The sequence below is a fragment of the Uloborus diversus genome, chromosome 6 (assembly GCF_026930045.1).
Source record: "Uloborus diversus isolate 005 chromosome 6, Udiv.v.3.1, whole genome shotgun sequence".
In the NCBI taxonomy this organism is placed as follows: Eukaryota; Metazoa; Arthropoda; class Arachnida; order Araneae; family Uloboridae; genus Uloborus; species Uloborus diversus.
In genome coordinates this window covers 31,476,837-31,491,236 of record NC_072736.1, presented here as the reverse complement: position 1 = coordinate 31,491,236, position 14,400 = coordinate 31,476,837, and the positions used below count along the sequence as shown (strand labels likewise).

Below are 14,400 nucleotides of genomic sequence, written 5' to 3'. Positions count from 1 at the left end.
AAAGAATAAAATAACATAATTTTTTTAAAAATACTAAGCACTTTTCATAATTGCCTCAAAAGGACAAAATAACTTTTCTGAGTCAGAAAGTACAATTTAAGAATTCCTGTAGTTTTCAAAAATTCCAAGAAAATGACACCACAAACGAAGAAAAGTGCGGTTCTAGTCATTTCAAACCAAACTTTCCCATTAAGAAAAATATGCATGTTTAAACGCTCAAAGTATAATTGAAAGCTAGATAGTGATAAGAAATTCTCTTCATGACTTGAGCCGCACTTTTCTTTGTTTGTAGTATCATTTACTTGGAATTTTCGAAAACTACAGGAATTCTTAAATTGTCCTTTTGAGGCAATTATGAAAAGTGTTTAGTATTTTTTAAAAAATTCCGTTATTTTGACTGCTAGTTATCTCCTCATCTGGAATGTAGGATAATATGCTGCTATGAGCAGGTAAAAAGCAGGATCTGAATTTTCGTTTATATTTTTCATTTATTTATTTTTCATGCATTTGATCTTTCTCCAGTTTAATTGTACTAACATGCTTATTTGATTTGCGCTGAAAATAAAAAACTTCAAGTTCAATATTTTACAGGTGTTTGTGAAAAATCAAAAACGCTTTTTTTTTCAATGTCTCTAAAACTCGTTTGTGTAGATACTGCTATTTACCTGCATAAGGCAGTATGACGTATGACTCTCGAGACTTTTAATTTTTCGGTGTCCATGTTTCCTGACAGAACTCAGATTTATGCAGGCGCGGATGTAAACAGGGATCGCCTTAGGTGAAGATGCCCGACTAATCGATCCGACCTTGTGGCTAGTTCAGTTGAAAGGAGTACAAATATCGGATCTCGATGTAAATAAAAAGACCAACTGCTATAGTTGGCCCTAATATCAAGACACTTGACCTTGAACAAGTTCATTTCAGTTTGGGGAAAAGAGAAGGATTTCTTACTAGGTCCGACACCAATATTCGTTATTGGCAGAGCAAACCGGTTTTTCTCACCGCTATTTAAACAAAAGGAATCATTTGATCCTTGGTTCATCGGGAGTTCAAGATATAAATGACGAATTGTACTGAAGCAATCTAGAAAATATGTGCGCCCAATATTCGTTATTGGCAGAGCAAACCTGTTTTTCTCACCCCTATTTTTTCCAAAAGAATCGTTTAATCTCTCGTTCATCGGGAGTTGTTGTTGTTTCTGATGCCCCTTGTTGAACCCAAGGGGAAGGATAACGAAGACGTTAATCCGTTTTTGATGCTAATATAAGCGACTTCCGTTTGAGTGAGCCCCATTTAGGTGGAAGTCCGACTTTTGCTAAGACACATAAGACAGACAGCACAATTCAGATTTGTCACAATAATAGAAGGAAATCAGAACACCCAGGGCAGTAAGTGGAAATCGAACCCGCGCCTCTCTGCTTGCAAGCAGTTGCTGAGCAATGCCGCTCGGCCACGGAGGCCCCACACCCGGAGTTCAAGTTATAAATGACGAATTGTATTGAAGCAATCTAGAAAATGTATTTTTTTAAAATAGTTTTTGTGGTAAATATTAATACTAGGATAACTGAAGAAATTTCTCAACTTTTACTTACCATAGGAACCATTTTGTTCCACTGCTGAATCAGACTTGCTCGGCTTCCGCCCATAGTCCCTTATCGAGCTGGTAGAAGAAGACTCATATCCGGACCTTATAGAAGGGTTAGGCGACCCACTTCGATAAAATTGTTGCTCGTTATTCGCGCACTGATAAGTACGTGTAGAAGAAACTCGCGACATCCTAGGAGTGGGCTTCACCAGAGAATTGCTATTTTGTCCATTCCAGGCACTCGATTCCGATGCTTTGTTGAAGTCTTTCGGATGTGTATTATTTTGCACATTCCAAGCATTCGATTCTGACGTTTTTGTGAAATCTTTGGGGTGAGGATTCTCTTGGCCATTCCATCCCGCAGATTTCGACATATCTTTCGAATACGAGATAGCTTGCCCATTCCAGTTTCGTGTTTCAGTTACCATGATCATTTGTGAGGGTTGAGGGAGCGACGGATGAGGCTTCTGGGAAACAGGTGGTGGCAGTCGCCTCTCGGGTCTAGAAGATTCATAAGGTGGCTTTTGATCTCCATGCTGGACATAGGTGAAATTGTAATTAGGCTGGTTTTCGTAAATTAATGATCCATTTTGAGAGCTTTCTGGTGGCTCCCGATAGCCATTTCTAATTCCCGGTATAGGTCCTTGTGGTTTTTCGTAGTTATACATGTTGTTTCGCGGTGGCGTTCGTTGGATTCCAGGTCGCTGAGGCTCCATTTTGTGGAGGCTTCTGGAATGTACCGACATCTGATGATTTGCGTAAATGACGTCATTGTCACCGTTTGACAGATCGCTTCGTGTCTCTGATGGTGACGCATGCTTTTGCGGGTTATTATATCCATGATTAGCATAAGTATGTCCATTCTCTTTTGGCGATATTAAAGCACCTTCTTGTTGCCTGCGGTTTCTGGATTCCAAATGCACGTTGTGTGCATCAGACCCAGCTCTTCGGCAGTTAGGCAACTGATTGTTCCCATACGGAATTACGCTATTAGAAGGAGATGTCAGTTTAGGTTGAATACGAGGTGGTGTCGAATCTTTGCCATTGCACATTTTCTGGACCTCAAACGCAGATCTCGAGTTTTTTGGAGATAGTTGAGGAATTTGATAAGGTATTGCCAAGTGGTCTGCTACCGCAGGATGGCCATTCACATACGAGTTTGTATCCACGAAGATTTGTTGAGACATGTCATTTCTTTGAGGATTCAACCGCTGCTGTTTCCTATCGTAATCCACTCCAGATTCTGGACTGTAACTTTTCTCCAATTGCCTGGCCATCTCACTTTTCTTCAGGGTCTCAGCGTCAGGGTACGAACCTAGTGGACCAGTTCGTAACTGTACCGCAGGAGCAGGCATGGATCTAGGCTCATAAGCATTTTGACTTAATGGTCTTGGACCCAACTTGCCACTTTTGGAATAACGAGGCTCGTAGTGGATTGGTCCATCCATTGAAGCCCGAGAAGAATTAGTTGAATAAGGAGAATGCAAGTTTCCATTGGAATTCATCGAATAGCCACGCCTTAACGAGTCAGTACTTGGCAAAATTTCTCTGCAAAAAAGAAATAATATTATGAATAATAAGCTCATAAAAAATAGTTTATAGTTAGATTGTCTCATAAAAAAATCTAGATTAGTAAACCATTACATTTTCTCTAACGATTCAACAAAACTAGGTTTTCCTGTTCCTTGGACTCCCAGTTACTGACTTAATTGTAAATTTATTACGCTACTTAATATTAATGTCCGAACACGTTTATTCTTATTGCTGTATCATTTCTTAGTATTTTTATGCTTCGCTTTCACCTTTAAATGCTCTTTCTATAAAGTTCGAAACTTGTTGAAGACATCTCGGGAGTCGTGGTGTTATCGGTTTGCATCTTATGCTATCGATTGCTCATTGAATGATACGTTTTAACCCGTCACTGGCTATTTCAGGTTTCATTATATCTACGAGACGGCTGTTCAAAAAGTATCGGACCTTCTCTCCTCCCGCCAAAATGATTGAAACACTGGCGGCCCAGCTGCAATACATTGAAACATCAAGAAAATATGTTTTTCAACCGTTTTCATGTATAGCCAGAAAGTTCCCAGAGGCTTCTTGCCCAGCCTAACTTGCGCGTATCCGAACTATACTGAGTTCGCTGAAAAGATATAGTAGATGTCAATCAAGAAATACTTTACTTGACAGCGTATTTGGCTTGGACAAAAACAAATCAGCGCCAAGCAGACGGCGAATATAGATTTATATTTTTTATAATTGCAAGAAAAATTCACAAAAGTGCTAAATCTGGCAACCCATTTGCTTACTTTCGGTCTATCTTTTGGTTTTACAGAGCATAGGACCGATCTCGACAGGTTCAGGTAACTGACGGAGTCGCCAAACTTTTGGCGAGATTTTATAATTTCAATTATTATTTGGCGATGGTTTTGGTTTTGGCGAAAATGGTTGACAGAGTAATGCGTAAATGTTTAAAGCACACACACACGAAGGAAAAAAAAACGATTACTCATCTACCTTCTAGGTAAGCTATTAGTTTTCATGCTGCCATTTTCGGGTGACCTTGGCAGAGGAGCTCGCAATCCTGGAACTGGAGGAGGAGGCCTCACGTCCGACCGCACTGGAATATTCCGATACATGTCCTTTCGTAACTGTTCCTGTGAATAGGTGAAAGAACTTCGCATTAAAATATATTGAGGTAGTAAGAAGCAAGGGGATACAAGAGGACGTTTCAAACTTTTTAGTAAAACACTCAGGTCCTTTCATTGATATATACATTTTTAATCATGTACCATCGCTTGCCCCAAAATGGAGGAGCGGTTCTCCTACCATTTGTACTGGTTATCTCCAAATTTTAAGTTTTATCACTTCCATCACTTTGCTTCTCATTATCTTAATTTATAAAAGCAACTTAAAAACAGTAGAGTACCGAAAACTCGACCCTCGACCCGACCTAATGGGGATCGAGAAGTGGTCCAATTTGTAAAAACACCGGGTTATCGAGAATATGCGCCCAGCAGGTTTTAAGCGTGAGGTTTTTTTGTCCTGCAAGAATGTGACCGAGTTTTCTGGATCCGGTCGGGTTACTGAGTGTCAAGTTGTTGAGACTCTACTGTAATAAAACAAAAATTGAAGATAATTGCATACACATGCATTGGATTTTCAATGCAGAAGAGGAAAAATTATAAATAAAGGACATCCTAAAAAAACTTTTCTTTTGGGGGGGGGTGGCCCCACCTCCAGGAGGGGTCCATGCTTGCATTTTTAGAAATTTATTTAAGCCCTATCTCTCCCCCTCCCTCCCCCCAAAAAAAGCATCTGCAATATCGCTTGTTTTGTTCAAACTTCGGCTAATATTTCAAGCCTATTTTTATTGCTTGCGAAAGCGTGCGATAGTAATTACAATGATAAACAATTTTCTACTTAACCAAAGGGGATACGTGGAAAAGTTTACGCCCACTAACTTCATCTGCTACTCTAAATACAATTTTGCATAGACGCTTCCAAAAATGGTGAGAATTTCCATGTTTAACCAAGGTTAATTCCAGGAAAAAGGGGACATGACACTTGAATTTTAAAAAATTAATATTCTGTCACTTGCAATATACTATTCTCTTCAGAAATGAATGAATTTCTTGAATCTTAACCTGTTTTATCCCAATAGTTTGATGATTTTCAGAAAATCAAGTGCAAAACCAAGTTTTCTCCTTGTGTTTTTACAGAGCAAAAAATCTCTTTTTTGTTACGTACTGTAATTTTAATGTACTTGTTATCAGCATATAATATATAGGTAAACTTTTATCTTTTGAATGTCTAATTAAACTTTTTACGGTAAATAATTTAAAATTTCTTTTTTTTTTTTCAACCGTGAAATAGGTTCATTACTAAGGTGACAGTTTGATGTCCTTCCGTTATCAAACTACTACATCTCAGTTAATTCACCAAGAACCTATTGGATGTAGAAACTAGTGGTTTTTATGCAAAGCAGAATTATATTCCTTGTCAAGGAGGCTCAGTTAGAATTTTAATATAGACTTAATTTACATGGTTTTTAATGGTAACGGAAAGACAAAAATATATGGTAAGGGAAGGACATTTATTTATAAGCTGATACAGGGTAAAATTTTAGAATGCTAGTGGAAAAAAAAGCTATTGTTTAATGTTAGTAATCACATTTAAACATAAAAAATAAACTTTTTTTTAAATTTTTCAAAAAAATACTTTGTAATTTTATTTTTGTGATTTTATTTATTCTATTGTATGTGATAAAAATCATGAAAACTACACTTAAAAGTTCCTAAGCATGTGAAAATCATTTTGGTATGACATATTTGAGATATGACAAGCCAATTTAAGCAGAAACAATTGCTTACAAACTTGATATTTATATTGGAGCAATACAATATTGAAACTGCTTTCAGATTTGTTAACACAAGCCACAGGAAAGCACTGTTGAGAGCATTAGTTCAACTGTTAAACATACCGCAAAGATATCAGTCAATTCAAAGATGAATTTTTAAAAAGTTGGAGTAATAACCACTCTTATCCTGACACACAAAGTATGCACTATTTGAACTCGAACAATTTATGTTATTGAATAAAGTCAGTATTTCAACAAATCGAAGGAGATTTCACTTCAGACTGACAGTCAACAGACTGACAGTTATAAATAATATTAAAAAGAAGATGCAGCTGAATCAAAAGCACTAAATAATGAGAATATGCGAAAGAACTCACAACATTTTTGTTAGGTGAATGGAAGGGAAAGAAATTTACAAAGGGCAATGTTGGACAGGTACTTCATATAGAAGATGAAGGAATAAAAATATCTTGTTTGAGAATGCATAATAATTTGGGAATGATCTTTGTATTCCCTGACAATGAAGATAAATGTTCTTTAGATTCTGATAATATTTTTGAGTATTTCAAGAATTCAGAATTGTAACAGATGGCTCAAGTATTAGATGTCATTGTTTCAGACTGGTGTATTAGCTAAATAAATGTTTGTAAGTTGAAATTTACCAAGTTAAATTGTTTTCGACTTCTTGTCCTTCCGTTACCCTTAACATTTACATAATTTATGTGCTTAAAATAATTATTTTTTAAAACTAGAGGTGAAATTGTAATGATTGAACACAACCGTATGTGCTCTAATTTTTGTAGAATTTTTCCTTTTATTGTTTGGCTGAATTTTTGGGGAGAACATAATTGCGTGAAAATGCAAAAATGTCCTTCCGTTATCGCTTTTCAAATTTCATTAGAAAAAACGTTACTGACAAAAAAACTCCTGGCTTTGGACTTTTTAGCAACTTATTATGATGTGTATAAAAGTCTATGCATCAGTTTTTGAAAAGATATATATTTTGAAATGCTCACAGACAGAAATACATAGATTTTTTTTTTTTTTTTTTTGTTCAAACTGTCCTTCTGTTACCGCTGGTATTCACCCAATATAAACAAAAGATATATTCCCTCACACGAAGCAGTTAAGTCAAAAGTTAAGATTACTAATTTTTGAGTTATAAATAAATCGCATTAATTTCCCTGCCAATTTATAAAAGCAAACTTTAAAACAGTAGAGTCCCGAAAACTCGACATTTGACCTGATGTGGATCGAGAAGTGACCAAATTACGCTGACGCGGCAAACATCTGCGCTGCAAAAATAGCTCTTTAAAATGTTTCTAACACTATTCTTGATAATTCTTATGAAAATTACCCCCTAAAAATACAAGTATGAGCCCCATTTTTATCCATCATCTCCTACTGTTTGGAAATGATGAATCCCAATTTTTTTCAGTTTTTGTGTTTCACAGTCAATTTTTATTGTGGTTTGTTTTACAATGTTTTCGTTAAAAAAACAGAATATCGAACTCATTTCTGTGAGCCTACTGTCCAAAAGTTTTTTCACGTTGTAAAAGATTATTTTTAAATCTTGGTAGCGTAACAAGCGAGCCGCTCCACAGGTCTTCAGTGAAGAAATTTCTCGCATTCATATTTATTTAAGCTTCATTCGCAGATATAATTTTGATTAAAAGTAAATTACGCTTTTGAAAATCTATGTATATTTATATTTCTGGGGCTGCACCGCTCCCATTTTATCACTTCATTGAGAAGTGTCTTATTGATCTAACAACCGGGAAAAGATAATTTTATTATGGTCAATATTTCTATTTTAGCCAACAGATGGCAGCACTAAAAATGTGAATTCGTATTTTGTGATTCATTACTTTTATTTCTTAATTAGCTGCATCGCCCGGCTTTGCACGGTCTACCTCGAAAATAAAAGTTATATCAAGTGACGCGTGTTTAATAATCAGGCTTGAACAAAATAAAAAAAGAAATCAGGAAAGTTTTGCAGCAGATTGCGGAAAAATAGCCAATAAGTAAACATTTTACAACCCCCGATTGAAAAGCCTTTAAAACAAAAGCCAGAATATTATTTGTTCATATTCGAAAAAAAAATTGCAACAGATCTTTCTTCTCAATGATTTTCTTCAAGCTACAAATTTTAGTAAAATGACTGTTACAGAAAGTTGAGATGAAGCACTGAAAGATAATTTGTATGGAGGAAAGCCTCCGAAAAATAGGGATTTTATGCATAAAAATCAAAGTATCATAAGTAACAGTTTTTTATTGATATCTAGACTAATTATTATCGGAGGATTATGTTAAATAGCCAAACATAAAGACGGGAAAATTACGGATCTATCGATACCTGGTTCGATGGTCAGTTCACTAGCGTTCGGGAAAAGTAACTCGGACATAGATACATAGATACGCTCAGTTTTTAACTACATAAGATAAATTCATTTTGTAAGTGTATTAAGAAGAGGGGTTTCTTGAACAGCGTCATAGAAAAGTTTTTTTAAATATTGTAACAAGAAAAAAAAAGAAAAAAGAAAATCCCTCGCTGTCTTTTTTTTTTTAATTTTTGCTCAATTTTTATTTATGTTATTTTTAAAAACTTAAAATTGCTATTTCTTTAAATTATGTGCCTACTTGGAATTTAACATTAACAAATGCAATTAACAGCAGAATCATTCATCGTACGGAGGTCAACGAAATGTTTTTGAAAAAACTTGTTATGTTTAGTGCGAGAAAACGTTTTTTCTTGCTTCCACATTCAGATTTCTATACAATACTAGCCGCCCTTCTATACAATACTCGGCCGGCTCGACCCTTCCTCTAAAATATGTAGTTATTTAAATACCATATCTTAAGAATTAGAGTTTTCTGAAACAATGCATACAAATTTCACTTCTGCAAACAATAACTTTGTGTCAGTGTTCAGTCTCCAATTTTTAAAATGTGAATTTATTGTATATATACATATATATGAGTGAAAAAATAGGGGAGGGTGGCCCAAAGCGGGTAGGCCTTCGCATGCCCCCCCCCCCTTCCCATGGTGTGTAAGCGGCGATGCATACGCATGTCGTGTTTACATGAACACCCCTGAGTTTTAATCAGTCCCAGCGAAACAACAGTGAAGTGGCATGGCGCAACCAGGCTTAAAATTTAAAAAATGATACATTTCTAAAAAAATGAAGTTTTGTAACTTGTGATTAGTCGAAGACCTACGTTATTCTGACACCATCCACCTACAAACTAGGTACTATAGTCATTTCGTTTTTCTTTTTTTTAATTTAAGGTTATAATTATTGAAATAAAAAACGTGTTATTGGGCCAAGTGGGTATAGGATTTGCTCATATATTTATTTATAATTTCTTGACTCATGTGCTGACTTAGATTTCCTATTTCAATAGGATAAGTATAACTTTAAAAAAGTTATTTTTTAGGATAGAATTAATTATATTAATTTAATCAGTTACTTCTTTATGTTTTATAAATAAATGTGCTGACTTTAAATTGTATAAGTACAATTTTTAAATATATATATATATATATATATATATATATATATATATATATATATATATATATATATATATATATATATATATATATATATATATATATATATATTTATGATGGAAGGTAGCTGGTCAATGATTTTAATCATTTATAACCTCATATTTGATTGGCAAATGTACTAAGTCACAATTAGTTAAGCTTACCCGCTTTGGGCTCCCTGGTAGCGCAAAGCGGGGTTTTTCAAATGTTTGAAAAGTTTGATAATAAATAAATATTGGGTTTGAAATAATACAAATATCACTTATTATTTTGTTGTTCAAGAACTCTGCTAGGAAATAAAACCGAGATTGCTGCGTTAAAAGTCGAAAAATTACAATTTTCGAGCGTTCTTCGAAAATCTACCCGTTTGGGGCCACACTCCCCTATATCTCTTTGATAAAGGTATAAGTTAAAGGTAATACAATATCGATAACTATGGATACATTCATTATTTGGGTATATTTTATCATGAGTGCTACTCCCTTCTCATGAATGTTACCTGTTCCAAGTAACACTCATGAGATTTATAGAAGAATTCTTCGCTGGAATAGTGGAACAAATTCTGTCGATGTTTCTGAAAATTTAATTAGGTCTCCCGTTTCCTTAACAAAAAATACATCGCTGCCTAATTGTATACTTCTATACTTAAAAAAAAATTACAAAATAAATGGGTAACACTCATGTGAGAGATGATTAAAATACTCTTCACCTTGAACTGTACATTTTAATATACAACATATAAGTACTAAATAATATCAAATTTTAAACTTACACTTTCCAAGAAACAAATATAGCTTCCTTAACACTGTTGCTAACTACGATAACGAAATATTTTGCACATAAAAAAATATTGAATTCCTTGCGGTAACACTCATGAGTTGCACTTAAGGACACAAACTGCATTGAAATTTTAGAATGTTAGATGAGCAGTTCAGTGAAATCAATTTCAGTTGTGTTTAACTAACAAATATTACTTCTTTCTTTAATGCAAATAACAAAAAAGCTGCTTGAAAGCGTACAAAAAAGATAAAGTTTATGCGAATTTTCTAGTCAGGACAAGGAAATTCTAATTACTAGCTAACTAAAGTAATAGAAAATCCCTATTAATTTACAACCATGAAAAAAGGCACTAAATGGAATTGAATTTAATGTATAACAATGCCTCACTACATGCTTATGCAATGCCAAAAAAATAATAAATAAATAAATAAATAATAATAATAATTTTATCAACATTAAATTGAACGGAAAAAGTCCGGACACCAAACTGTCAATCGTTTTGAAAATCCCCCATATTCTACACGCATCCCATGTTTTTCCTTTTAAAGCTAACAAGTATTTTGATAGCTATTAAAAACTCATAATCACAAATTTTCCTGACAATCTGTAAGAAATTCTGACATTGTATGGGGCTTTTAATCTACATGAAGCTTAGAGAAATTATTTTATACTTTTTAGTTAATTTTAAAAGCATAGAGCTTTAAAACTGTTTTATTGCATTAATTATTTTTTGCTTTTAGTATTATGTGTTTGAAATAATCCATTCGGATTCGATTTTACATACTTCGATCAGACAGTGACTGAGATGGTTAAATTGACGATAAGGGAGTACGGTAAATTTATTCGGTCGATAAAATAAACTTAAACAATAAACTGCACCATAACTAACATTGTAACCCTAAAAAACATTAGCTTTGTTTAAATATCTATGTGAGGGTTCAATGTAAGTCTTGTCCGTTTTTCAGGAGAAGGTATTGTATTTGACTCCTCCCTCGTCACGTGGTATCCGATGATTCTATTTCGCTGTTTTTGACAGAAGGTATACTCGGATCATAGCATTTTGTTGTAAAAGCAACAGTTTTTAAAATGTAAGAATAACTAAAATGACATCAGACAAGTGAAGCAAATGTTGTAAATGACACTAAGACTTTTTTGGGCATTAAAATGCACTCCCAGGTTAAGGATGTCTGGTTATGTCTCCTTTAGAAGCGCGTGGATTGCTTATCAATCACCCCCGCGTAAAATGGAACTATGCGTTCGAGGAGGCGTGGCGAAGTGTCTTCCCGTAAAAAAAACGGACAATAGAATAAATTTTACGTGGAAATATAAAAAATCTCACACATTTATTTCTCTGCGAATGAACTGGAAACACATAGATGATTACAAACATGTACCAGAGATGAGCTAAGCAGAAATCTACTAAAAAGTTGCAGTTCAACCTAACATTTTATTTACATTGAAAGTTCGCCACAATTTTGAAGCATCCCTAATATATACAAATTGCTATGATTATGTATATTGCTTTAAACATTTTAGCCAAATTTTCATAAAAACGTTGTTCAACTTCAACAATGACCCTGAACAGCGCTGAATTTTCAATTGAAGGCTAACCTACAGTTTTGCATGAAATCACTTTTAAAAAATTATAATTCATGTCCTAATTACCATGGATTGTTGGAAAAAAAATTATCTGACGCAGAAAAATCAGGGTTTAGTGTGGATATTTAATTTTAACTTGTTTTTTCGGCTTCGTATTAGAGGATTTAGGCAAAAATGCAGATTAAAATTGGAATAAACTAATAATTAACCGTTAACTAATTAATTTGATCATAGAATATTACATTGTGTGCCGTGGTGGCCTGATCGGTAAGGCATCGGGATCGGACTTGTGACCGGAGGTTCCCTGGTTCGACCCTAGCCGGTCGAAGATCCACCGTCTTCATTAAGGTGACTGGGGGACGTTAAATATGCTCGTGGTCACAAAGTTCTCCAAGTGAAACGATACCTCGGGTGCTAGGGGCCAGAAGTTATTCGGCTTCTGATTTGGTTCTAAATTATCGAACTGTCCATAGGTGGTGCTGCCATCTATCGTGGTGTCTAAGCCAAATCGGACTTCCATCTAAAATTAGACACTCGATCAAACGGAAGCCGTACCTCTCTGCCTTAAAATCGAGTAGCATTGCTACTCGGGCTCGGGTTCCCGCGTGGCACTAAAAACAACAACATATTGCATTGTCATGGGGTCTGAGGTTACGCACAAGATTTCAAAAGAATCCAATCACGGGAAGTGGGTTAAAATCGAGTTGCAAGAGTCTCCACCCCAACACAACCAACAAATTAAATTAAAAACATGTTAATAATAATTAAAAAAAAAGATGCTCACCCCATTTCCTCTAGGAGAGCAACTGCCAGATAGTTTCTCGTGACCCAGTCTGCTAAGTCGAGGACCATCTTTATCCTGGTGTATCTGAAGTGGCACATGATTGGCTGGTTTAGGTGGCGAATCGTACACCAACCTGGGTAGTTCCGGATAAGATTTGGGCTGATCGTCGGGCCAAGGTGCTCGTACTGGACCATGTCCGTTGGTAGGGGGCACTCGTTGCGGCAGCGGCCTAAGTAGAAAGAAAATACTATCATAAGCTCATACGTACCAAGTTTTAAATCTGGTTGACAAAAATATTCAATGTGAAATAGTAGGACTAATTGTGTACCTGGCAAAATCGGTCAACTTAGGTGGTCAACTTACAAGGGTGAACTTTGCAAGTTTTACTGTAACTGTCTAAAAATGACGTCAGACTTACCTAGGCAAGCTGTTGTACTTGAGCTGCTGTTGCTGCTGCTGCTTGGGCTTGTTGAGCGGCTGAGACAGCGAGTGTCGGCTTCGTACTGCATCATAGTAGGACGGAGGGGTCTTGGCACTGGACGGGCGCTGCCCTTGGCGACTGCTATCCAAGGACATGACGCTGCCCGATCTGGACGGGCTGCCCTCGCACCAGTCTTGACTCTGGGACACCATGGCGGGCATGGGACTGGATCACGAAGACGATACTGGTAAATAAAGTAGCACCATTACACAAGCGAATAAGAAGAGAGCAACAGCTGGTTTAGAGGTCCATAGATAGATATCAAGTTGTGAAAATAAAATAGAATTAATATTGCTTTCAGATGAAATGCTATCTTATCGTACATCAATTGAACGACACCCGGCACCGAGGGCAGATTTCTCCAACCAACAGGGTCTGATTACAGAATAGACCAACTAGGCCGTGGCCTGGGCGCCTGCTTTTTAGGGACCCTCAAATGGCTTAAGTAGCTTTAGCTAACGGCTAAAGTTGTAAGGTTTTAATACATTAGTCCCCCAAAAAAGTGTTTGGTCTAAGGCCTCCTGATATCTTAAACGCGACCTGCAAATCATTCATTCTAATTGTAAACTTTAAATGACCTTTGATAATGATTTGAAAACAATAGGAATAATAATCGATAAATAGTGGGCAGTAAAACCTCATTATAACTTGACCACGGAGAAATAGGGATGTACTGGAAGCAAAAACGGACCAATTTATTCAGAAATAGGTGGGACCGGAGAGATGGCTCTTGCAGAGAATTCGCAAGCAGCGAAGGTTTTACTACTAGCACGATCTCGCACACCGTACCTATTATAAACTGAAGTGATCCATTTTCCACTTGCAGTTCATCCACCATCTCTTCGTGGTCAAGCTAAACAGCGAATGCCAATACAACGACATATCCATTTCATCAAACTAAATGTTCAGTCCCGCTTTAATTGCCATTGCATTGCTTGGATTCCATTATAAAGAAATTCCCGTAACAACGAACAGAATTTGCAGTCTCTTCAAGTTCAGTGTAATGGGATCTCACTGTAATAGTGTGTGTGTGTGATGCGTGTTTATTATTTATAGAAATCCAGTTTACGTCTGTTGGCGGATCAGATTTGACCCGGAGGTACCTAAATAAGTACCCAGAAGAGTTTTTAACATTTGAAAAAGTTCCAAGGTTTTCTAATTTTGATTTGCTCTTTCCATGCGAATGATTACCGTATCGATTCAAATGCGGTTCCGTCGGACAGCCCGCAGAAACAGCTTTGAATGAAACTTTCGCATCTAA

The 14,400-nt window shown here is 35.9% G+C and overlaps 1 protein-coding gene across 1 annotated transcript in view; it reads right to left on the bottom strand.

Moving 5' to 3' along the window:
- Positions 1-14,400, bottom strand: part of LOC129224072 (uncharacterized) — a gene marked incomplete in the record, with an annotated part of 55,521 nt that overhangs the window by 33,002 nt on the left and 8,119 nt on the right. The window contains 4 exon segments of the mRNA XM_054858474.1: positions 1,593-3,133; positions 4,100-4,239; positions 12,659-12,887; positions 13,077-13,323. Coding sequence (XP_054714449.1) covers positions 1,593-3,133; positions 4,100-4,239; positions 12,659-12,887; positions 13,077-13,300 — 2,134 coding nt within the window.